Source organism: Canis aureus, chromosome 29 (assembly GCF_053574225.1).
Source record: "Canis aureus isolate CA01 chromosome 29, VMU_Caureus_v.1.0, whole genome shotgun sequence".
Taxonomy (NCBI): Eukaryota; Metazoa; Chordata; class Mammalia; order Carnivora; family Canidae; genus Canis; species Canis aureus.
The window spans coordinates 26,390,660-26,414,283 of NC_135639.1; the positions used below are offsets into that span (position 1 = coordinate 26,390,660).

Here is a 23,624-nt window from a genome sequence, read left to right on the forward strand (position 1 = left end):
CTCTCTCATGAATAAATAAATAAAATCTTTAAAAAAAAAAAAAAAAGGTGTAAGTAGAACCCAACAAATTGGCAGCCATGATGACACAGTGAGGTGTGATCCAGGTAGCAGCTGTTCCAGTCCTTCACCTACTACTTTTCCCTTCATGACTACCCCACCTGAATATAAAATTGCCATCTCCAGCCTGAATATAAAATTGCCTGCCCAACAGCTCCCCAAATGAACCATCTGACTTCACCATTTCCTCAACTTCCAATTGCCCATGAGGGGTTTTTATTCTCCAGGCTTGCTTTGACTACCACACAGGCAACAAAGCCAAAAACATGTGCCTCCACCTCTATTCAACCCTCTCCACCCAGGCAGTTATACGGGGTCAAATCTAGATGAATCTGCTCCCATCTCTTTTCCGTCCTTTGCTCCTGTTTTGGTTGTCAATTTTCCTGGGTTAGTGTGAGAACATCTTCCAAGATTAGCTTCCAGCCTCTCACCAATCTATCCTCTATTTTGCCAATAAGAGAACCTCTAATCATGGAGTTCACTGATCAAAAATTTCACAGGTTGCTGCATTTTGGAAAATTTTCCTAAAATGCTAGGGAAAACACTCAAGGTGTATTGCTGATGCAAACAACAGAAGACTCCACTCCACAGTGTAATAACCCAAACTTTCAATTTTCTAAGGACTCAGGTGATGGTGTTTTGTAATTAAAAATAAAAGTCTAGAGAGACCTGGGTGGCTCAGTGGTTGAGCGTCTGCCTTTGGCTCAGGGTGTGATCCCAGAGTCCCGGGATTGAGTCCTGCATCGGGCTCCTTGCATGGAGCCTGCTTCTCCCTCTGCCTGTATCTCTGCCTCTGTGTGTGTGTGTGTGTCTCATGAATAAATAAAATCTTAAAAAAAATAAAAGTCTATTTCCTTATGTCTTCTGTAGTTAAATTTATATAAAGTAAACACAACTGATGTGTGAAATGAAAAAAAAAAAAGACCCATTCAAACCAGATTAAGCAAGAAAGGAATTTATTGGGGGAATGGGTGGGAGGAGGAGGCATTGGATGAAGGTAGTCGAAAGGTAAAGTTCTAGGAATACTAAGTACATAATGTACAACTTGATGATTGTAGTTAACACTGCTGTATGCTGCATGGTATATCTGAAAGCTGTTAGGAAAGTAGATCCTAAGAGTTATATGGGAAAATTTTTTTTATCTATAAGATTATGGAAATTAACTAAATATGGTAATCACTTCACAATATTCATAAGTCAAATCATTTGCTGTATACCATAAACCTATACAATGGGGTATGTCAATTATATCTCAATAAAACTGGAGGGGGAAAAAAAGAATTTATTGGCTTATGTCACTTTGAAGTCCAGGGTTCAAATGAGGTCATTGGGACTTCTCTTTCTGTCCCTTGGTTCCACTTCTTTTGTGGCTCCACGTTCAAACAGGCCTTCACCTCTCCACCCAGACTGCATTTTTTCAGATTTCTGTCCAGGGGAAAGAAAGCAATTCCTTCTATCCCAAAAGAACAAAGTCCTGGAACTAGCTCCCACTGACCAACTGAGTCACCTGTAAGAGGAATGGCAGTGCAACTGATCTAGCCATAAATCACCCCTAACTTTAAGGATAGACTAGAGCCAACTCACCCAGAACAACTTTATTGAGTAGATAAGGTATGGGACCCCAAAATTCTAGAAGCTGTTACTAGAGTCAAGATGAATGTTGAGAAACTCATAGTTTGGTCTTTATTTTTCCAATTTACCTGAATCACCCCCAGACTAGCAGAGGTCTTCAGCAAGCATACAGGGACCAATTATTAAAATACAGGTTTCTCACTCTCCCAGCCTCCAACTTGAGCTTGGTCTCACATGCTCCCCACCTCCCACCCAGGTGAGACTAGATCCTCATGTGGTAGCAGGTGGAGGAAAGGGCCAGTCCCATGGGGCCCAGATAGAGCCCCAGGCTAGGGTGAGGTCAGTTTATAGGGAGTCTTGGACATTCCTCAAGTGCTGGGATTTGGAGAGGGCAAAGTTATAAATAGGAATGAGGGGATGCCTGGGTGGCTCAGCGGTTGGGCATCTGCCTTTGGCTCGGGGCATGATCCCACGGTACTGGGATTGAGTCCTACATTGGGCTCCCTGCATGGAGCCTGCTTCTCCCTCTGCCTATGTCTCTGCCTCTCTGTGTTTCTCATGAATAAATAAAATCTTTAAAAAATAGGATTGGGGAGGTAAATTAATTAATTTCCTATCGGCACTGTAACAAATTACCAAAAACTTAGTGGCTTAAAACAATACAAAGTTATTATCTCACAGTTCTGGAGGTTAGAAGTCTGCCTCATTAATGAAAATCAAGATATTGACAAGAATTGTGTTCCTTTCTGGAGGCTCTAGGGAAGAATCCATTTCCTTGCCTTTTTCAGTTTCCAAAGGCTGCCTGCATTCCTTAGCTCATGACCCCCTTCCGTCTTTAAAACTAGCATCATCTGGTTCACTCTCACATAACATCGCTGACTCTCCTGCCTTCTTCCCCACATTTAAGGACCCCTATGATTACAATGGGTCTAGCTGGATAATCCGGGATAATTTCATTTTATTTTTTAAATATTTTATTTTAAAAAATATATAAAATATTTTATTCATTTTTCATGAGACACAGAGAGAGAGAGGCAGAGACACAGGCAGAGGGAGAAGCAGGCTCCATGCAGGGAGCCCGATGTGGGACTCGATCCCAGGACTCCAGGATTACACCCTGGGCCAAAGCAGGCCACTCAACCGCTGAGCCACCCAGGGACCCCCCAGGATAAGTTCATTTTTTTTTTTTTTGATAAGTTCATTTTAAGGATAGCTAATTCACAACCTTAATTCCCCCTTGCCAAGTAACATAAGGTATTCATAGGTTTGCAGGGATTAGGTTGTAGACATCTTAGTGGTGGAGGCCTGTCCCAACAAAGGCCACTGTGTCCTGGGACCAGTTTTTTTTTTTTTTTTTAATTATTTCTTTATTTATTCATGAGAGACAGAGAGAGAGAGGGAGATACACAAGCAGAGAGAATAGCAGGCTCCACGCAGGGAGCCTGATGTGGGATTCGATCCGGGGACTCCAGGATCACGCCCTGGGCCGAAGGCAGATGTTCAACCCCTGAGCCACCCCGGCGTCCCAAATTTCTAAAGTGCACAGAGGATGAGGCTTCCTTCTTGGAGCTCTGGGGCAGGGAGGGGAGTGTTTTTTTTTTTTTTTTAATTTTTATTTATTTATGATAGTCACACAGAGAGAGAGAGAGAGACAGAGACACAGGCAGAGGGAGAAGCAGGCTCCATGCACCAGGAGTCCGACGTGGGATTCGATCCCGGGTCTCCAGGATCGCACCCTGGGCCAAAGGCAGGTGCCAAACCGCTGCGCCACCCAGGGATCCCAGGGAGTGGAGTGTTAAGTATATACCCTAGACCAGTTCCAGTAGCCATCTCCACCAGGCCAATGACTCAGGTTAAGACTTGGAGAGGAGCTCAGTCAGGAATATAAAAGTGTGACATCATGAAGGTGAGTGTGGAACTTCCCAGAGGGTAGCCGGACTTTGAGGGATGCTGAAAGGAGAACCTGTGGGAGTTGCTAGTGATGCAGCTTGAATCAAGTGAAAAGGAAGGAATGTATGATGGCCTGGAAGCCCAGCAGTTAGGATAGAGTATCAGGTTTTTTGTTTTTTTTTTTTAAGATTTTATTTATTTATTCTTTTCTAAAGATTTATTTATTTATTCATGAGACACACACACACACACAGACAGAGACATAGGCAGAGGGAGAAGCAGGCTCCATGCAGGGAGCCTGATGCAGGACTCGATCCTGGGACTCCAGGATCACGCCCTGGGCTGAAGGCAGGCGCTAAAGCACTGAGCCCCCCAGGCGTCCTGAGAGGGTATCAGTTTTAAGCATCCAGCAACTATTACTCACCCCGATGGGAAGGAGAGAGGTGGAAGATTGTAGCTTGCCGCCAGAGGGGACTGGAGCTTAGAGCTTAGCCAGGGCTTCACACCTGGATGAAGCAATCTATCTGGTTTCACCCAAGTAGCTTCTGGGCTTTCACCTTAGTTGGACTGAGTTCAAACCCCACTGTGCTACCTAGACTGTGTAAACCTAGGAAAGTGGCCTAACTTCTCTGAGCCTCTGGTTCCTTATTGATTAAATGAAAATATTATCATGTTCTTCATATGGCTATTAAGAATTAGTTCTTATGTAACACTCTAGAGAGGATTGGGAGACAGTGTGAAAGAAGTCCCAGCATGGATTGGCTATAAGGCTAATTACCAATCATGAGTCTTGAGACAGACACAGGGCTGAATTTTGCTCTTACCATAACTAGGTGTGTATGTTTGGGCAAAATACTTAACCTACATAAGCCTACAATATGGGAGTGTTTCCTAGTCATAGAATACACTTAGCATGTACCAAATCTGAGGCAAACAGCTTCCTCCTATGTAAAGTGGAAAAAATACTAGTACCTGCTTTCTAGGGTTTTTTTTTTTCCCTAGGGTTTATACAAACTTAAAGTTAGATGCTCATAAGTAACTTGATTCAGTGCCTAATGTAGGAGCTTCACTCAAATATTAGAATATTTGGAAGGGCTGGGAGGATGGGGTGCCGGGAACAGGTGGCTAATTGGAAAGGGCACCAAGATATCCTCAGTAATGTAGTGGTGAGGGCATCCCTAAGCACAGGCCTCACCATTTGGGGCAGGTGGGTATGACCAGAAGTGTCACCAAGCGTAGACACAGACTAGCTGGCTTCTGGCCAGCAAAATGTGTTTCCCTTTGCCTGGAAACCGGGAGGAGTGGCTGAGGCACGCACGGCATGGAGGAGAGCAGTGCCACTAAAAAGTGGTGAGGAGTCTGCTCTGGACCTCTCTGGCTCCCCCAAATGCTGGGGACCAGCTCCCCTGGGCTGAAGGAGACGACTGGGGAACCACCTGGGAAGAACACTTCACCGCTAAGGGCTCGAAAAGGCCTTGGGTCCTTACTGCCTACTGAGAGCCAGGGGTTCGGCCCAGCCCTGGGACAAGAGGTGAGATGGAAAGTGAATGCCTTAGGAAGAGTTCCCCAAAACCATCAGGCGCGGTGCATGGGCTCCTGCTGTGAACCAGAACTGTGGGTTACAAGGCCCCAGGGATGGGTAGTGGAGGTAGAACAAAGGGTTTCCCCACACACTCCCACTGCAGGTGCGGACCAGCTCCCAGCATGTACTCCTTCAGCAGCCTGGCGCCCGGGGAAGGCATCTGGCCTCCCCTACAGCCCCTCCCCTATGCCTACCTGACTGGCCCTCTGCTGCTGCCCCCCATCCACGCTCACAGCTTCTGCAGCCGGCCCCCCCGCCTGATCGCAGGTGAGTGGCCGGCTCCGCGGGAATACCACTGCTTCCACGGCCCGGGCGCGCCCCTGGCGGCCGCGCCGCCCTCGTGGGCCTTCCCGCAGGCCTACGCCGCGGCCCTGCGCCCGCGTTTCCCCGCTCCAGGCTGCCTGGGGCCATCGCTACGAGGGACCGCGGCGGAGGGGAGCGCGGCTGCCCGGCGCGAGGCCCCGTGGCCGGAGGGCGCCAGCCAGCAGGCCGAGCTGCGCTGGGGCCGCGTGGAGCGCGCGCTGGACCCGCGCCTCGAGCTGCCGGACCTAGTGCGCCGGGAGCTGCGGCGCGTGTACGGCACGTACCCGCGCACCGACGTGCGCGTCACCTACCGCGGCGGGCAGTTCCTGCTTCGGGCCGCGCCGCGCGTCCGCGAGCACGAGTACCGTGTGCAGAGGCGCGTGCTGCGGCCGCCCGCCAGCGGCGACAGCGGCGACAGCAGCCCGGCCGCGGAAGCGGCGGAGTGTGGCCGCCGGAGGAAGAGGAAAGGCCCGAGCTGAGGACGCCGCAGGGCCCGGCGGCCGGCCCGGTGAGCACGCGCGCGCCTCTCCTCCCCTGCGCCCGCCGCCTCCCGCCCGCTACTGGGGAGACCTCCGCGGCGCGCCGGCGCCGGTGCACCTGTCACCTCGCTTTTTGCTTTCGTTTTTTACCGAGCCTACACGCCGCCCACCTGCTGCACTTCCCTAATTTCCCTCGCGTTTTTGCTGGATAGCGGGGGAAGGGCCAGAAGAGATCCAGAACATCTCGGGCGGGTGTCCTGTTTCTCTTCCCTTCCACTCGGACTTGGGAAACGTGGGTGTGAGCTGGAAGAGGGGCGTGGACCCTTTGTTTCGCCCGCCCCTCCTCCTCCGGGTCTTAGAAGCCTGCCCGGCACCAAGCCCCCACTTTCCCTTCCCCTCTCCTGCGTCTCACAGAGCTCCCCGAATTGCCCAAGCTCCTCTCCAAGCTGAGGGCCCACCTCTCGGCAGATTGTAGGGAACAGTAAATAAATGAAGTCAAGTGTATGCTTCGAGATCATTTTTCTGTTTGAGGGGTGGGGATGGGATGTTCCTCATCTCTGTAATGTGAGCCTTACTTCCCCGTCTCCGCACGGGCTGCGCCGGGCTGGGCCGAGCTCCCTGCTCCAGCAGCTGTGTTTCAGGGTGGCGGACGACATGCACCTAGGCCCGGCAGTGCACCAGGTCCCGCGGCCTGCCACCCACGGAGAGAGTCTTGAGGACATAAGCTCTTGTTGTAGCATGGGTGGTAGGCGTGGCTGAGGAAGGAATGCCTAAGACATAGATTTAGGGCTTTAACTGACATTTTCTAGTCTTGTAACTAGGCTTTCTGAGCCTCAGTTTCTTTATCTGTAAAAGAAGCATAAAATCAACCCAGCCTACCTAGAAAATTCACTAGGTTTGAAATTTAAGTTTCATGTCACTTCTTTTCTCCTCATTCTTGCTAACAGTCTTTAACGGGCTGAGTTTGCAGTATTCCAGGAGTTTGCTGGCGGGTTAGGCCACACATCCAATTTTGACTATGGGTCTGGCAAGACTCCAGATCTGATGCCCAGGCTGTACAAATGTGGCTCCTTGTGGAATTGCTTTCATTGAGTTTCCTTTTGTTAGATGGCCAACAGCTGCCTGGGTACACAGGTAATTATTGAAGCCATACACCACTCGACTGAATATATTGCTGTATTTATGAACCTCACGGAAGGGCTTGCAAGCCTTACCACTTGGGAAGAGTGTTTCTTCTGATGAGTGGTTTACCTTTATCTTGGAAGCACCAAGGATCTCATAACTGATCATATTTTTCTTTTTGCCCTGGCTTCTAGAGAGCTCAGAGTCAAATTTGCATAGCATCTTTTGTGTAAAACCTGGATCCTGAATGGTCACCCCTAGTTTCATCTTATTTTCCTGTCCTTTTTTTTTTTTTTTAATTATAAAAACAGGGAGGTGGTGTAGTGTAATGCGTCGGCTGTGTGACCTTAGGTAAATTGCTTAAAGCCCCTGAATCAGTTTCTACGTTGCAAATAGGGATAGTATTAGGACCTCTATCTCATGAGGTTATTAAAAAGATGTCGTAGGGATCCCTGGGTGGCGCAGCGGTTCGGCGCCTGCCTTTGGCCCAGGGCGGGTTCCTGGAGTCCCAGGATCAAGTCCCACGTCAGGCTCCCGGCATGGAGCCCGCTTCTCCCTCCTCCTGTGTCTCTGCCTCTTTCTCTCTCTATGTCTATCATAAATAAATAAATCTTTAAAAAAATATTTAAAAAAATAAATAAAAAATATTTTGCTATACAGAAATATATAAAATAGGAAGTTAAAATTTTTTTAATATCCTTATCCCCAAATGATTAGTAGGGTCCAAGCTATTATTTTTCCTTTTCCTGTGCACATAGTATTAACTACATAAAAGGAATTGTACTGTTTTACCTGTTACATCTTACCATATTTTGGACATCATTCCATGCCAGTGCACATGGAGCTACCTCATTCTTTAACAGCCACCCAAAATTCTATACTGTTTGGATTCTTTCCAGTCAAAAGTCCATCCAACAAATTTCTTGAGTGCCTATTATTTGCCAGGAACTGTTCTAGGCCCTGGGGATAAAGTAATGAATGAGAACTATGACAGTTTCTGCCCTTATGGAGCTTGCATTATAGAAGGAGAAATGGAGATGAGGCAGCAGGCAAATAGATAAAGGAAAGTTGTTATAAGTACTACAGCAGGAATGAGAGGCTGAGATAGGAAATGCAAGTGTGGTCGTGGAGCTTAGAATAAGGTAAACAGGGAAGTTTTCTGAGGAAGTGGCCTTTCACCCAAGATCTAAAGAATGTGACATGGGACACCTGGGTGGCTCAGCGGTTGAGTGTCTGCCTTCAGCTCAGGGCATGATCCTGGAGTCCCACATTGGCTCCCTGCATGGAGCCAGCCTGCTTCTTCCTCTGCCTATGTCTCTGCCTGTGTGTGTGTGTGTGTGTGTGTGTGTGTGTGTGTCTCATGAATAAGTAAATAAAATCTTAAAAAAAAAAAAAAAAAGAATGTGACAAAGCTAGCTGTGCAAAGAAAAAGATGAGGAAGAAGCCAGGCAGAGGACATGGTAGGTGCAAAAGCCTCAAGGAGGGATCCCTGGGTGGCGCAGCGGTTTGGCGCCTGCCTTTGGCCTGGGGCGCGATCCTGGAGACCCAGGATCGAGTCCCACGTCGGGCTCCCTGCATGGAGCCTGCTTCTCCCTCTGCCTGTGTCTCTGCCTCTCTGTCTCTCTCTGTGTAACTATCATGAATAAATAAATAAAATCTTTAAAAAAAAAAAAAAAGCCTCAAGGAATGAAAGTTATCTTCATTCCTTCAGCAGGTATTTGAGAATCTCCAATATGCCAGGCAGTATTCTAGGGACTGGGGTTACAGGAGAGAACCAAACAAGCCCTTGCCCTCATGCCCCTTACTTAAGAGATGTAACACAGAGAAAGAGAGACTGATAACAAGCAAATGGGTGAACATATGATGTAATAATGTCAGACAGTGATTAAGTGATAGGGTGCTGTTTTCAATAGATTAGCTAGGGAAGGCTTCTCTGAAGAGGTGATTCTTGAGTGGAGACTTACTAAAGACCTTCACAAGCCATTTGAATACCTGGGGGAGAAAAGCAGGTACAACAGGCCCGTGGCTGGAGTGTCCTTGTCCTGTGAGCAAGCAAGAAAGTGGCGGTTAGTGAGGTTAGGGATGATGGCAGATCCTGTGGCACCTTGAAGCCATGCTGAGAATTTTGGATTTATTCTTAGTGGATGGAGTGTTATGAGCAAGAGAGAATGTGATCAGAATTTTTTTTTAATTATTCTGGATGCTGTGTGGAAAAGAGACTGTAAAGGGGCCATTGCATAAATAGGGAGACTCGTTGGGAGGGGCTTTTAAAGTAATATAGACAAAATCAAATGGTGGCTTGGTCTTACTTGGAAGTAGTGAGGGTGAGGAGAAAAAGAATGTCCTTGAATATGCATTTTTGTTCACAAGTATTCAATTGTTGAATCTAAAGTCTTAGAAATGGAATCATTAACCACTGCCATTGAGCACTGGTAGCAACAAGTACAGCCAGCACCCTGATCTTTGATTCCACATTTCATTCTCCACTAGAAGGAACCAGGCCTACCAGGAAAAGCTGCTTCCGAGGCTGTAGCCAAGAAGGTATAAGATAAGCCTGAAATGTCTTGTGCCGTAAAATAAAGATTTGTTCAGAAATGTCAAAGAAGCCAGTTTGAAGGGACTTCCACTGGCTAAATCAGGGACAATTTAAGCATCAAAATAATCACAGTTGGGTGCCTGGGTGGCTCAGCCGGTTGAGCATTGCCTTCTGCCTTGGGCACAGGTCATGATCCCTGGTCAGCATCATGCTCCCTGCTCAGCGAGTGGGGAGCCTGCTTTTCCCTCTCCCTCTGCCCCTACCCCTACATGTGCGCTCTTCCTGTCTCAAATAGATAAATATAAAATCTTTAAAAAAAGATGGGATCCCTGGGTGGCGCAGCGGTTTGGCGCCTGCCTTTGGCCCAGGGCGCGATCCTGGAGACCCAGGATCGAGTCCCACGTCGGGCTCCCGGTGCATGGAGCCTGCTTCTCCCTCTGCCTGTGTCTCTGCCTCTCTCTCTCTCTGTGACTATCATAAATAAATAAAAATTAAAAAAAAAAAACTTTAAAAAAAGAAAAAATCACAGTAACAGATTATTACCTACTGATTAAATAATAGCTATTACGTACATCCTAACATTAAACAAATATGAAAGGAAAGCTCTTGCTCACAGCAGGAGGAATAATGAGGTCAGAAAATCTGTCTCCAATCAATAATAATTGATCCTGGTGAGAATCATTCATGGATACTAAAATGAATGGGTAAAAGTTTGATGAGAAACAGTGTTTATTTAGTTTTGAAGTATGTTCCAAGAAGATATTTGTTAATTACAAAGAAAAAAATAGTAACCTAGTAGAATTGTAGGGAAAATTGATAGACAACACTTGAAGTGCACTGCAGTGGTTCCTCTTGAATAAAGTCTTTCTCACCATCTAATGAGTGTCTTGAAAATTTTTTCCTTTAACATAAAGACAGATCGACATTATGTGCTTTATGATATATTAAACTGAGAAAACACAACATCAATTCAGCAGCAATACATAATCATGAGGAAACTTCAGATAAATGTAAACAGACAACCACAGTGGTCTTTATTGTTAAAAAATATCAATGTCATGAAAGACAAAGGAAGGCTGAAAAGCTCTTTCAGGTCAAAGGAGACTAAGAGACATGAAAACTAAATGCAACCCATAATCCTGTGTTGGATTCTTATTTGAAAGCTGTTAAGAAGGACATTAATGGGACAAGTAGCAAGATTTGAATAAGGACTGTAGATTAGAGAAAGCAAAATGGCAAAAGGTTAACGGTGAATCTGGAAGAAGGATAAGCAAGATTTCTTTGCAGTATTTGCAAAATTTTTGTAAGTTTAAAATAATTTCTAACTAAAAATAAAAATACTAAGAGGGCATCTGCCTTCAGCTCAGGTCATGATCCTGGGGTCCTGGGATCATGCCTCCCGCCTGCATCCAGCTCCCTGCTCAGTGGAGAGTCTGCTTGAGATTCTTTCTCCTTCTGCCCCTCCCCACTGCTCCTGCTCTCTCTCTCTCAAGTAAATAAAATCTTAAAAAAAAAAAAGTAAATTGACTCTCTGGGTCAAAAAGTAGTAAATGTATTACATAGCTATGTCTATGTGTTAATTTTTTTTTTTTATGTGTTAAATTTTAATCTTGGAGAACTATCTGCATGCCAGTAAGTCTCCTCAAATCCTTTTTTTTTTCTTAAGATTTTATTTATTTATTTATTCATAGAGAGAGAGAGAGAGGCAGAGACACAGGCAGAGGGAGAAGCAGGCTCCCTGCAGGGAGGTCGACGTGGGACTCGATCCTGGGTCTCCAGGATCACACCCCGGACTGCAGGCGGCGCCAAACCACTGCGCCACTGGGCTGCCTTTTTTGAAACAAGGCAGGTTTCACCTAAATCCTGAGTTTCATGTCACAATAAATGTGTTTTGTTATCTCCTTACTTCTCTCTCCTCTTGGGTTCAGACCTTGAAGTTTCTTAACTTCCTCCATCTCTGACAATCTGCATTGCTCACAGACATTTCTCCCCAGGGCTTCCACTTCTGCCCTAGAAATGCCCATAGGTTGCACATCAGTTTACCCCCAGCCCCACTAAGGAAGGGTCCCAAGCCTGATTACAGGCTTTTTGAAGGAAGTACAGCCACTCATCTCAGTCCAGCATGCTGCCATACACATCTTTCCAAATCCCAGTGCTTGCTCCAGGCCCTGTGGATGTAAGGGAGCCCTGCAGGGAGCCTAGGTGCCTCCTTCTTTGATCTTTTATTTGAACTTAACCCTTAGAAGCTTAGAACTCATAAAACATCTCCGCTGCCAGGGACTTTGCTGTTCACCCGGTCCAATCCCCTCAATTTACATTATGCTGGGAATCCAAGGCCAGAGAGAAAGTGTGACTCAACCAAGGTTATCCAGAACTCCTGGATCTCAGCAGGGCTTGGGCCACCAAACTCTGGCCTCCTCCTGGTTTTGCCCCACCCTTACCTGACCCTGGCATCTGGTCTGGAGCCATTCACTCAATAAACTCTGGCTAATTTTAAGCCTTATCCTACCTCCCAGTGGGGTAGCTCACATTCTATTTAAGGGAAGATAATAAGAATCATAATAAACTCACACACTTAACTGAGAACTTACTGTGTGTAGGTACTATGTTAAAGCCCTGAACAGAAACTATCAAATCATTTAAGCCTCACAAAACTTTGATGTCCATATAATTATTTTTTCCATTTACTGAGGAGGAAACTGAGGCCTATAGGGACGACAGCTTACCAAGGTCACACATGGATAATGCATCTGGGAAATCTGACTGTACCTTAATTTTTAGGCCAAACTGCCTCTTCATACATTAGCCACACTTAGCAAAATGCAAGCAATATTTACTGAATAGCTATGAGGTACAAAACACAGGACTAGATGTTATGGAGCTCATGAATGAGCAAGCCCCTCTAGAGAGGAGTATAGAAGATTTGCAGGAGATCATCTGCACTGTTGGGAAGTTGAGGCAGGCTTCTTTGAAGAGGCATCTCAGAGAGACTTCGTGAAGGATGTATAGGATCCCAACAGACAGTGATGGGAAAGAGGTGTCCCAAGAAGAACTGAGGAGGGTTCAGCATGAGTAAAAGCAGCAGAAGCAGGGAGCAACGGGGGTTTCATTAGAGGGCAGGTTATGACTGCCCTCTAATGGGCAAATGAGCAAGGGAATCTCTGGCTTGAAAGCTAAGTGGAAGCCATACTGTGAAAGACTTTAATGACAAAGGGGCTTGGGGGAGCCATTGAGGTCTTTGAACAGAAGGGTAGCCCAAGTTGAAGTTATTAAAAGATCTGGCTGGTGCCTGGAGGAAAGCAAAATGGCAAAAGGTTGGAATGCTGTGAGCCCAAGCCAGCAGCTTCCCCATGGCCTCCATATTGACGGTAGAGCACAGCCGGGCACCAGAACTGAGTCCCTAGGCTGTTTGCTCAAGCTCACAGCCTATGGAATTCAGTTCTCAGAGCCAGGTGGCCAGCGTTCTCTCAGCCTTGATACTTCCCCTCCTGTGTTCTCTTCTGTGAATTCCCCCCAATCTCATGGTGGGTCAGAGGAGGAACCTGTGATCTCAAGATTCCTCCTATCCCAGAGAGGGTCTGAGCTTACAGCTGAAAAACAGGGCCCATCCCCAGGGAAAGGGGCAAGGGCTTTCTAAATTCCAATAGGATTGATACAGGATATGAGAAGGTCTCAGGGCCATGGCAGGGATTCCATGAGTACTGTGGAATCACTTCTTGCCCAGATGTGCTCGTGGCGGGGCCAGATGTGGAGAGGTACTCCAGGGGGATTTGGGGGCTGGGAGAGAGCCAGAATATGTACACCGAGGAGGGCATCTCTCGGGAAACTGGGAGGCTTCCTGAGCCAAAGGGGACCCCTAAAATATGAATCCCCCAAATTCCCTGAAACACACTTTCACTTCTGGAGAGTTAAACTGAGGGATGGATGCTCTTCCCCTTCACCAGGCAGAGCTGCAGCCTATCCCTGGAGAGGGAAAGGCAAGCCTGCAAGCTTAGGAGCCACCCTACCCCCACCCTGCTTGAGTTGTGAGCAAGGGCCCACACTTACCCATGAAGCCTCCTCTCTTGCTCCTAAGGCTGGATCTGCAGTGATGCTCTTAGAGAATGCTCCTTAAATAGGGCCCCCTCCCTGCCCCAGCCAACTCCCACCCCCGCCCCATCCTGGCTCTTCTGAGAAAGGAGGAAGGTGTGGGAGGGCTGGGCACCTTGCCCAGAGAGCCCTTTCTGACCTCAAGCAAGAGCGGGGACTGCTCCCTTCTCCCCATCCTTTTGAAGTGTCCCCTTCCTCACCTCAGTCTCTAACTGAGTCCCTCCCACCTGTTGAGACCAGCCAGCTGGGCTTTATCACTGCCCTTAAGGTCTGGGAAATCAGCCCTTTATGCCTAATTCAAGCCCAATTTCTCATTCTGGGGTTGGAAGATGGGGAATTGATGTGCTAGGCGAAGCTTCAGCATAGGCTTCTAGCTTTTCCCTTCAGCGGAGGTGGCCTAGGCTGCAAAACCCACTTGAGGGGATCGGAAAAGAGGGGTCATTATGTCACCTTCCTTCACCCCATGTAGCTTCTAGCAGGTGGAGTCTGTTCCCATCTTGGGGATGGAGAGACTGAGACCTGAGGGGACAGAAAATCAGGGGCTTGAGGTCCAGCCAGCTGTGGAATGCCTAGCAGGACAAGTGTCCCTGAGCCCCTTCCTTACAGTTTGTGTGTGTCCTCGTGTCGGTGGCAGTCCCTTTCCTCTGCCTGCCTTCTGTCCTCTGACCCCAGAACCAAACCCCTGCTGCACAGAATTGGGACCCTTCCGGATTTGAGCTAGGAATCAAGGGGCTCCCCCTAAGAGGTCTTTCCCATCATCCTTCTCCCAAAGCTCTGGAAGTTCTTTCTGATGATATCTAGCTACATTCACTGCCAGCCAAGAAACAGGCCAGAGGGGTGGGGGGAAAGGCACACAGGGATGGCTGCAGGGATCTCGGGCCAGAATTAGGGACAGCTCTACTGAGGAAACCTGAAAGTTCCCGTAATGGGGGTGGTAGGGAGAGAAGAGTCATCAGCATTGTGCAATGAAGCAGGAGGAGATGGGGTGGCAGGGAGGGGGTGGAGGGAGGGATGGCCAAGCCTTTAAAAGGCTGGTAGAGGCTGGGGCTGATGGAACTGCCCATCACCCCCCTTCCCAGGGGCCAGCCTAGCTGGAGTTCAAAGTTGCTGTCTCTCCACCTCTCATTAACCCTAGCAGCGCCAGGCTGGCAGCGGCAGTGTTTTTATGGGAGACGCGACGCCAAACGCGCTCCCTCCTTCCTTCCTCCCCTTTCCTGCCCTCTTCCCTCCAGCCGTGAATGTTCTGCTCTTTGAGGCCAGAGGACCCTGGTGGGGGGAGGTGGAAGCCTGCAGCAAGGGAAGAGGGAGCAGTGAACCCCGCTTTCTCCATATTTTGGCACTACCTCAGCCCTTAGGGAATAAGAGAGGATGGGACTTTCTACCTTGGACCATGAGCTCCTGAGGGCAAGGACAGTCGCTGAGTACCCAGCACCTTATGAGAGGCTCATCCCTGCTGATTGGGGATGGGCTAGCTCACCCTGGAAGAGAACCCTTTCCTTTCTGACCCCCAGCGGGAGTCCTGGGAAGGAATGGCTGTGGGTCTCCTCAGAGGATGGCACCTGGAAGCTGAGGCAGCAGGAACAGAAAGAAGCAGATGAGGCCTTGCTGGGTCCTGGAATTCAATGGTCTTGTCCTAAATGAGAGGTCCTGCCAACACGGGCATGAAGGTCTTGGGTGTAGGCATGGCCTTTAGACTGTCCTGGATTTGGGCTCAGGTCGACCGCCCCCTCCCCGCCCCAGCATCTGCTCCCCTCTACCCCTGCCCAAAAGACGCTCCTCAGTCCCAAGACCCAGACGGCATAACCCACGCTAATCTTGGGGGAGACATCGCTGTTAAGGGAAGGCAAAGGGGACAGGTATGGTGGGGAAGTCATCACCTAAAAAGTTGACTGGATGATGGACCTCGAGCCTAGACTGGACTTAAACGGGGAGAGACACTGGGATTTGGGAAGAGCACCGGATTCTGGGTGTAGGGGCCACCAGACCCAATCAGGGAGCCAGGTCTGTGGAAAGACCGCAGAGACAGGGAGAGAGGAGGAAGCTACGGGACTTGAGGGCGGAGATTTGGGGGCAAGGAAGGCGGACGGGAAGACAATGGGTGGGGTCGAAAGGTTCTTGGTCTTTCGCAGCTGATAAGGAACCAGGCGGGGTTACGGTCAGCCGTTGAGACTCCACCCACTGGCGGGACCCACGCCGAATTCCTCCCAACCCGCAACAAACATGGCCGCTGCGGGAGCCTGTCCAAACCCCGAGACAAACGAGCACGGGCCCAGAAGCCCCGCCCGGTTGTGGGCACTTGCCCTTCTTAAAAATGGCTACCGCAGCGTTTCTGAAAGAGAACCGCTCTGGGCCTCGCCTTTGATCTCGTTGGTGGGGCTGGGGGATGAGAGCTGCACCGCGCGGGACAAGTCGCCGGCGGCGCCCGTCGGAGCAGGTGATTTCCCCTCCGGCCCCCGGCCCAGGGCTAGGAGAGTCGCAGAGAACGCTGCTAACCCAGGGTACCGGTCCTGTGTGTCCCCCCATGGTACTCCCTGGGGCCCCTCGGCCCCCCATCTCTGATTCTCGCCGTGGCCTGTATCAAGGCACATCCCAGCTTCCTCAGGCCTCTCTAGTCCTGTTTCCCCAGGGCTGCAGCCGCATCCCGGTTCCCCCCGGGCCCACTGTTCCGGACCCTTATGGGTACCCCGCTAGCTTGTGGGAGCTCCGCTTCAAGGGTGGACCAAGATCGCGGTCCCACTTCCTGTGCACCCCACTATCCCCGTTTGTGCTCCCGCCTGACTTTGGATGCCAGAATCCCTTGTAGCCCTAAGTGTCCTTGGCGCCTCTAAGACTTGACTTGGAGAACAGGGGCAATGATGTCCTCTGGAACCCGTGTTATGGGACTAGAGGGCTCCAGGAGCTGGGCTTCATAGCGGCTGAGAAAGCAGTGAAGACCTCCGTGCTAGACCCTCTGAATGCCCACACTGCTTCCCAGACTCCTTCCACATGGCCTTCTGCTTTCTCTCCACCTTGAGCACCTCCCCACCCCCAAGGGAACAACACGGTGCTCCTTCCCCGAGTCTCACTTAAAATTTTCCAGAGGGTCTGTTTTGGGCATGGGAGAGTCCAAGGTTGTGCCTGGTCCTGGAGAGCTCTCAGGCCACCTGGGGGCAGTGAGGGTGGGGTAGCCAGGGTTGGCTACAGGAAGAAAGTGAGTTCTGCAGAATGAGAGGCAGAGGGAAAGACTTTCTGAGTGGGGGAGAAGGGTGTAAGCAAGGATCCTGAGGTAGGCAGGAGGGCCAGCCAGGCAAGATAGGAGGATCGGCACATGGGCCTAAACTATATCATTTACTTCATGAGAGGTGGTGTAGCCTAGTGGTTACCAGTAAGGGTCCTGAAGTCAGACTGCTTAGATGTAAATGTGCCATTAACTTACTGTGTGACCTTGGGCAAGTTACTTAACCTTTCGATGTCTCCATTTCTTTTTGGGTAAAATGGGTTAGTATAATAATATTAGTATCTATATTTTAGGGTTATTGTGAGGATTGGGTGAGTTAATAGGTATAAAATACATAGAACTATTATTACCATTATCATAGGTATTTATTTATTTTTAAAGATTTTATTTATTTCACAAGAGACACACAGTGAGAGGCAGAGACACAGGCAGAGGGAGAAGCAGACTCCATGCAGGGAGCCCGATGTGGGACTCCATCCTGGGATTCTGGGATCATGCCCTGAGCCAAAGGCAGATGCTCAACCTCTGAGCCACCCAGGTGTCCCTATCAGAGGTATTTAAACAGGACTTATGACAGGATGACAATCACATTCCATGGACACCACTAACCAGTAAGCCCTGATTTGAGCCTCAAGGAAGTAATGGAGCTTTGTAGACTACATCCAGAATTTGGAAAGTCTCATGAAAATCATGTTCTTACCCTGGAGAAGGCTGGCTGCTTAGGCTCCAGCTTCCCTAACTCGGGGACTGTGGAGGAGAAATATTAGTAATAAGAAGCCTCTGAGCAGGAAAGCAATGCTGAGGAAGGCTAGAGGGATGGAGAAGGGTAAAAGAAAGAAAGAAGTGCACAGCAAGCTTTAAAGGCTGGGTAAAATTTGGGCAGCCCCAGAATAGAAGGGGGGGTGTTGCCTTAGGAGACAAGCTAAAGCAAAAGCTTAGGGGAGGAAGACTTTCTTTGGGGGAACAAAGAAGGAGAAACTAAGGAGTTTCCAGTAACTCCCTGGCCCTCAGACCTTGATTAGAAACCAAGAGGCATCAAACACATCCCTGAACACTTCCCTAGAAACTAGACTTTCTTGCAGCAACGTTTGTCCCAGCAGAGGTTTCCAGGCAACTGACAGCAGCCAGGATTTGATATAACCTGGGCTATGGGATCCCTGGGTGGCGCAGCGGTTTAGCACCTGTCTTTGGCCCAGGGCGCGATCCTGGAAACCCGGGATCGAATCCCACATCGGGCTCCCTGCATGGAGCCTGCTCCTCCCTCTGCCTGTGTCTCTGCCTCTCTGTCTCTCTCTGTGTGACTATCATGAATAAATAAATAAAATCTTAAAAAAAAATTAAAAAAAAAAAAAAAAAAAACCCGGGCTGAGTGTAGGTCTCTGCAGAGGGCTGACCTCTTGGGGGAACTGCGTAATAGTATCTGGCATGCCTGGTCTGAGCAGTTTTTTTTTTTTTTTAAGATTTTACTCATTTTATTTATTCATGAGAGACAGAGAGAGGCAGAGACACAGGCAGAGGGAGAAGCAGGCTCCATGCAGGGAGCCTAATGTGGGACTTGAGCCTGTTGTGGGACTTGATCCCGGGTCTCCAGGATCAGGCCCCAGACTGAAGGTGGCGCTAAACCGCTGAGCCACCCAGGCTGCCCTGAGCAGTTCTGCTCCTCTCCAGGGCCCATGCTAGAGTCTGGAGCAAGAGGCAGCCATCTCCCCACACATACACAATAGGCTAGGGCTTCTTAGTCTTGCTGTTCAAAGTGACCCCTGTGCTGTCATAGCAACACTATATTGCTACTCAGGGGACTGAGGAACTGTGATCATAGATTGTAGCTCTGTCTCAACCCCTTGAGTCTTGAGAGCCCCCCCCATCCCTTGGAATATACACTCAGCTAGGTGACCTGGATTTAAATCTTAACTACCACAGCGCAGCCAAGTGATGTTGGACAAATCATTATACTCACAGAGCTTCAGTTCATTTGTAAAGCGAGGAGTAACTATTTGCTGAGTATCCTACTTCACACGATACTGAGTGAACAAGCCAGGAGTGTAGTCCCTGTCCTCATGAAACAACTAGAAGAAACATTAAACATTGCCCAAATAATTGCTTAATTATAGCTATGAAAGGTACTGCGAAATAAATGAAAGCACAGTCTGCAAGGAGGGTGTAAGATGGAGGGGACCAAAGCAATTCTCAAGGGTCAAGGGCAGTGTCCCTTGGGGAAGAAAATTGTAAACTGAGACCCTACAAGTGAGAAGGTGTTAGACAAGTGAAGGGGTGGAGGTGGAAGGTTGTCCAGGCAGAGGAAACAATTTGTGCAAGGGCCCTTGCCATGAAAGAGCTTGAATGTTGGCAAACTGAAAGAAAGCCAGGGTGGAGGGGAGTGATCCAGGGAGGATGTGGTACACAGTGAGGCTGGAGAGATGCAGGGGTAAGGAACTGAAGGGCACAAAAATAATCTGAGCTAATCAGAAGGGAAGGGGGAAGTCAGTGATAGATTTTAAACAGGAAAAACATGATTTTTGTACAGATAATGTAATCATGATCTTTATAAAGAATAGGTTCTTGGGGGAAAGATGGTAGTAAGGGGAAGGGTTAGGAGGCTCTCGCAGTGAAGGCAAGAAGTGGAGCAGAATGGGAGGAGAGATGGAGAGAAGCACATGGGTTGAAAGGTGATGGTCAGGGTTTGGTGACTGGATGTGGGAAGGCCTGGAAGGGATAGGATGCTGTCAGGATAATTCTCAGACTTGCAGGGAGAACAGCTGGGTAGGTGCACGTGCATTTACTGATGACAGCCTTGGAGGAGCAAAGAAGTTGGAAGAATGTCAGTTTGGGACATATTAAGTCACCCACATGGAGGTCAGTGAGGAAGATATGCAAATGTGTAGCTCAGAGGAGGGTACTGTGCTAGAGGATTTGGGGATTGGTGACATAGAGTTGGTTCATAAAGATGTGGGCCCAGATTAGAGATGGGGTGCAGAGCAAGGAGAAAGGAAGAACAGCTTTGAGCCTGAGCTTTCCTGCTGGCAGAAGAGAGGGGGACAGGGAAGGGAGCCCAGGAAGAGATGGTTGGAGAAGAAGGAGAGTGTGATGCCTCAGAAGCCAACACTGATACTGCTTGAAAAGGCAAATATTAGGTGAAACCATAAGAAATAGCCTTTTCTCTCTTTTTCTTCTTTCCTTCTTTTCCTCCTTCCCTCTGTCCCTTCCTTCCTTCCTGTAGATCAAAACCAGGCTGTATTGGCAAGCTTATATGGTTCAACCTAATTAGACCAAAACCTGAAAAAGTAACTCATGACCTTGGACTGAGAAATTTTGGTAGAGATATTGGAGCAGAAGCCAGATGAGCTGGGGAGAATGGATAGAAAGGAGACTAATAAGGGAATAGAATCAACAGGATTGGATTGGCTGAGTGCAGAGATGGGGTTGAAAGAGGGTGAAATCAAGGGTAATTCCCAAGTTTCAGGTTTGGCTGCTGAGTGAGTGGTCGGGTGAAATAGCAGGGGGCATGTACACCGATCATGAAAATATTATGACTGTAGGGTAGGTGGAATTTGAGATACCTCTGAGACTTCTGAGTGGGATGATGAGCTGACATTTGGACCTGTGGGAGTGGAGCCATTCATTACCATCTTTGTGTTCCTGACTCCCACATATAGACTGTTGAGAGTCAAAAGTATGTAGATAGGAATGAGATAGACCAATGAGTATTTATTGAACATCTCCTAAGTACAAGCATTTTGGTGCTGGGGTTACACCAATGAATAAGACAAAGTCCCCCTGCACTTTAGAGCTTACAGTCTATGAGGGAGGTCAGACAATAGGCAAACATAAAATAACATTAAGCTGTAGTAAGTACTATATAGAAAATAAAGCAGGGTAAGAGATTAGGAGTATAAGAAATACCTATTTTTGGTAGGTTAGTCAGGGAAGGTCTCTCTCAGAAGGCAACATTTGAGCAGAGCATAAGAGGAGGTGAGGGGATGAACCATGTGGATATTGGAGGAGATAGGAAGAAGCTGGGGAAGTTTGAGGACTAGCAAAGAGGCTGGTGAGGCAGGAGTGGAATGAGTGATGAGGGTGGAGAGGCAGGCAAAGGCCAGATCTTGTAGGACTCCATTGGCTTTGGGAAGAAGGATGGAAAGTGCTTTGTAGATAGCTCCAAGCTGCTGGATTGGGCAGGAAGAGAGAATTTCTGAAAGACTTCCCCTTCCATCAGAGCCCCATATCCAGAAAAGCCCCTTTGTGCAGTGGGTGGGCGGCCCATTCTGGCCGAGGGAAGGCTGTGCCAGGTCCTGAGGCCTGCTCCTTGGGGTGGCTGGACAATGGGCCCCTTGTGGTTGAACTTGAGGGCCAAGTGACCCTCTCAATGATGGGATTCCTCAGCCAGGAGGCATGTGACCCCAAGACCTTGGCTTCTTGCCAGAGGGTCTGGGCCTGCTGCTGGGGAATGGGGTGGCGAGATGGGGAGAGGTTGGGGGGAGAGGGGACCACTGTGGAGGCCTTCTCCAGAGACAGGTCAGAGCCCTCTCTCAGGCTAAAGGAGGTGGAAAGATGGGCAGGGAGGGGGCTGTAGCTCTGCTTGAGGGAGCAGGGCAAGGCTGCAGAGCTGGAAGCTATGGATAACATCAACAAGTGTTTTCCACAGCAGGGCACGAGGGAGGAGCTGGCTGCCCCTGGGCCTTAGTGGGTAGGGGCAGACAGAAGAGGGCCTGACAAACCTACATCTTCTCTCCTTCCAGAAGAGGAGAGAGCATGGAGCTGGAGAGGATTGTCAGTGCAGCCCTCCTTGCCTTCGTCCAGACGCACCTCCCAGAGGCTGACCTCAGGTAGAAGCAGCTCTCCTAGAAAGATCGTGCTAGTGTCAGTGTTGGAGCTGATGGGCAGCATATGGGGCCCTGGGCAGACTAATGTGGGAAGCTCTCAGTTCTAATCCTAAGGTGGAAAAGAGCTGATTCTGATTTGCTGGTATGGCCTTACATCTTAACCTGTCTCTGTCACCTTGCTGGACAGATGGGAAACCAAAGCTCTGTGGCAGGGTGGATTACTTTCTGGCTTCAAAGCTTGAAGTCTGGCTCATGGACCCAGTGAAGCTGAGAGCTTGAGTCTCAGGCTAAGTGGGGGTGCTGGAAGTACCGGTGTCCTACCCAGGGCTTGTTTTGTCCCCTTCCTGCAGCGGCTTGGATGAGGTCATCTTCTCCTATGTGCTCGGGGTCCTGGAGGATCTGGGCCCCTCTGGACCATCAGAAGAGAACTTCGATATGGAGGCTTTCACTGAGATGATGGAGGCCTATGTGCCTGGCTTTGCTCACATCCCAAGGTGGGAGCTGGCTGGGGGGCAAAGAGGGGGTGGAGGACTGGCTGATTGTGGAAGGTGGGCAGAGTTGTCCTCTTAATCACTTTCCTTGTCTTTTCAGGGGTACAATAGGGGACATGATGCAGAAGCTCTCAGGGCAGTTGAGTGGTGCCAGGAACAAAGGTGAGTTTGGGGACTGGGCACTTGGATGATTCATAACACCCACCCCACAAAACCCTGGCAAACCTGATACTCAATCTGCTTCCTTAAGAGAACCTGCAACCACAGGGCTCTGAGGTCCAAGGTCAGGTACCCATCTCCCCCGAGCCCCTGCAACGGCCTGAAAAGCTCAAAGAAGAGACTAGGGCTTCTACTGCTGCTGGAGACACCCAGGATGAGGTACTGGTAGAGGAGGGTACTGGTGAGAGAGTTAGGGGCCAGGAAAGAAGGAAGTACTGCTTCTTGTCAACATCTATGCCCACAGGCAGCTGGTGCTCAGGAGGAGCTGCTGCCGGGGGTGGATGTACTCCTGGAGGTGTTCCCTACCTGTTCAGTGGAGCAGGCCCAGTGGGTGCTGGCCAAAGCTCGAGGAGATTTGGAAGAAGCCGTGCAGATGCTTGTAGAGGGGAAGGAGGAGGGGCCTCCAGCCTGGGATGGCCCCAACCAGGTATCCTCTGCGAGACATCCCCCTCAACCCAAATAGCCTTTTCCACCTTAGTGTTAAGTCCCTGCCCCTAGCCTATCCCTGTCTGCTTCTGCTGGTGCCCTAGGGTTTAGACTAGGCTTCCCTTCTCTGCAGGACCTGCCCAGGCGACTCAGAGGCCCCCAAAAGGATGAACTGAAGTCCTTCATCCTGCAGAAGTGAGTCTGGGCTGGGCTGGGCTAGACCCTTAGAGGGTCTTCCCAGGGTGGCAGGAGCTTCACCCAGCCAGTTTTTGGCAGGTACATGATGGTGGATAGCGCAGAGGATCAGAAGATTCATCGGCCCATGGCTCCCAGGGAGGTGAGAGGGTTATGGCTGCTAGAGGTGTGCAGTGGGTGGACTGTTACCTGGTTTCTGCTGCTCACTACCCAATGCCTGACAGGCCCCCAAGAAGCTGATCCGGTACATCGACAACCAAGTAGTAAGCACCAAAGGGGAGCGATTCAAAGATGTGCGGAATCCTGAGGCTGAGGAGATGAAGGCCACATACATCAACCTCAAGCCAGCCAGAAAGTACCGCTTCCACTAAGGCATTCACCAGACTCTGCCGGAGCCTTCTAGGCTCAGATCCCAGAGGGATGCAGGAGCCCTACACCCCCACACAGGGCCCGCTCTAACTCCTGTCCCCCTTCTCCACTCTGCTTTCCAATTTCTTGCCCCACAGTGTTAACCTCCTCTTGGAGCTGCCCACGGGCACAGTAAAGGTGGCCCCAGGAAGGTGTGAGTGCATTCTGGTCATTTCTGCTCAGAACTGGGGTGCTGGGGTACTGTGTCTGTCTGACTT

At 49.3% G+C, this 23,624-nt stretch overlaps 2 protein-coding genes and 1 long non-coding RNA gene across 4 annotated transcripts; 2 read left to right on the top strand and 1 right to left on the bottom strand.

Annotated features, from left to right (window-relative positions):
- The first annotated feature begins 4,813 nt into the window (after positions 1-4,813).
- On the top strand, positions 4,814-21,670 carry C29H10orf95 (chromosome 29 C10orf95 homolog). 2 transcript variants are annotated; one of them, XM_077877869.1, is made up of 3 exons: positions 4,814-5,050; positions 5,205-5,912; positions 21,584-21,670. In XM_077877869.1, the coding sequence occupies exon 2, from the start codon at positions 5,224-5,226 to the stop codon at positions 5,881-5,883; it is 660 nt and encodes a 219-aa protein (XP_077733995.1). In that variant the 5' UTR covers positions 4,814-5,050; positions 5,205-5,223; the 3' UTR covers positions 5,884-5,912; positions 21,584-21,670. The 2 variants fall into 2 exon arrangements, with proteins under 2 accessions (XP_077733995.1, XP_077733994.1); XM_077877868.1 differs by having other exon boundaries at positions 4,814-5,912.
- LOC144301206 (uncharacterized) lies at positions 11,165-15,998 on the bottom strand. The gene is made up of 5 exons (XR_013367998.1): positions 15,508-15,998; positions 15,108-15,277; positions 14,081-14,149; positions 13,589-13,623; positions 11,165-12,830 (listed from the first exon to the last, which is right to left on the bottom strand). It is a non-coding gene; the product is annotated as an uncharacterized LOC144301206 (long non-coding RNA).
- On the top strand, positions 16,009-23,557 carry CUEDC2 (CUE domain containing 2). The gene is made up of 9 exons (XM_077877865.1): positions 16,009-16,064; positions 21,584-21,670; positions 22,018-22,161; positions 22,259-22,320; positions 22,409-22,536; positions 22,622-22,804; positions 22,937-22,998; positions 23,080-23,140; positions 23,223-23,557. Exons 2-9 carry the CDS (start codon positions 21,597-21,599, stop codon positions 23,367-23,369), a joined length of 861 nt encoding a protein of 286 aa, XP_077733991.1. The 5' UTR covers positions 16,009-16,064; positions 21,584-21,596; the 3' UTR covers positions 23,370-23,557.
- The last annotated feature ends 67 nt before the right edge of the window (positions 23,558-23,624 follow it).

Coding starts and splice junctions, on each gene's coding strand:
- C29H10orf95 (XM_077877868.1), top strand. CDS start 5,155: ATGGGTAGTGGAGGTAGAACAAAGGGTTTCCCCACACACTCCCACTGC.
- CUEDC2 (XM_077877865.1), top strand. CDS start 21,597: ATGGAGCTGGAGAGGATTGTCAGTGCAGCCCTCCTTGCCTTCGTCCAG. Junction 22,162..22,258: donor GGCTTTGCTCACATCCCAAG/GTGGGAGCTGGC, acceptor TTGTCTTTTCAG/GGGTACAATAGGGGACATGA. Junction 22,321..22,408: donor GAGTGGTGCCAGGAACAAAG/GTGAGTTTGGGG, acceptor TGCTTCCTTAAG/AGAACCTGCAACCACAGGGC.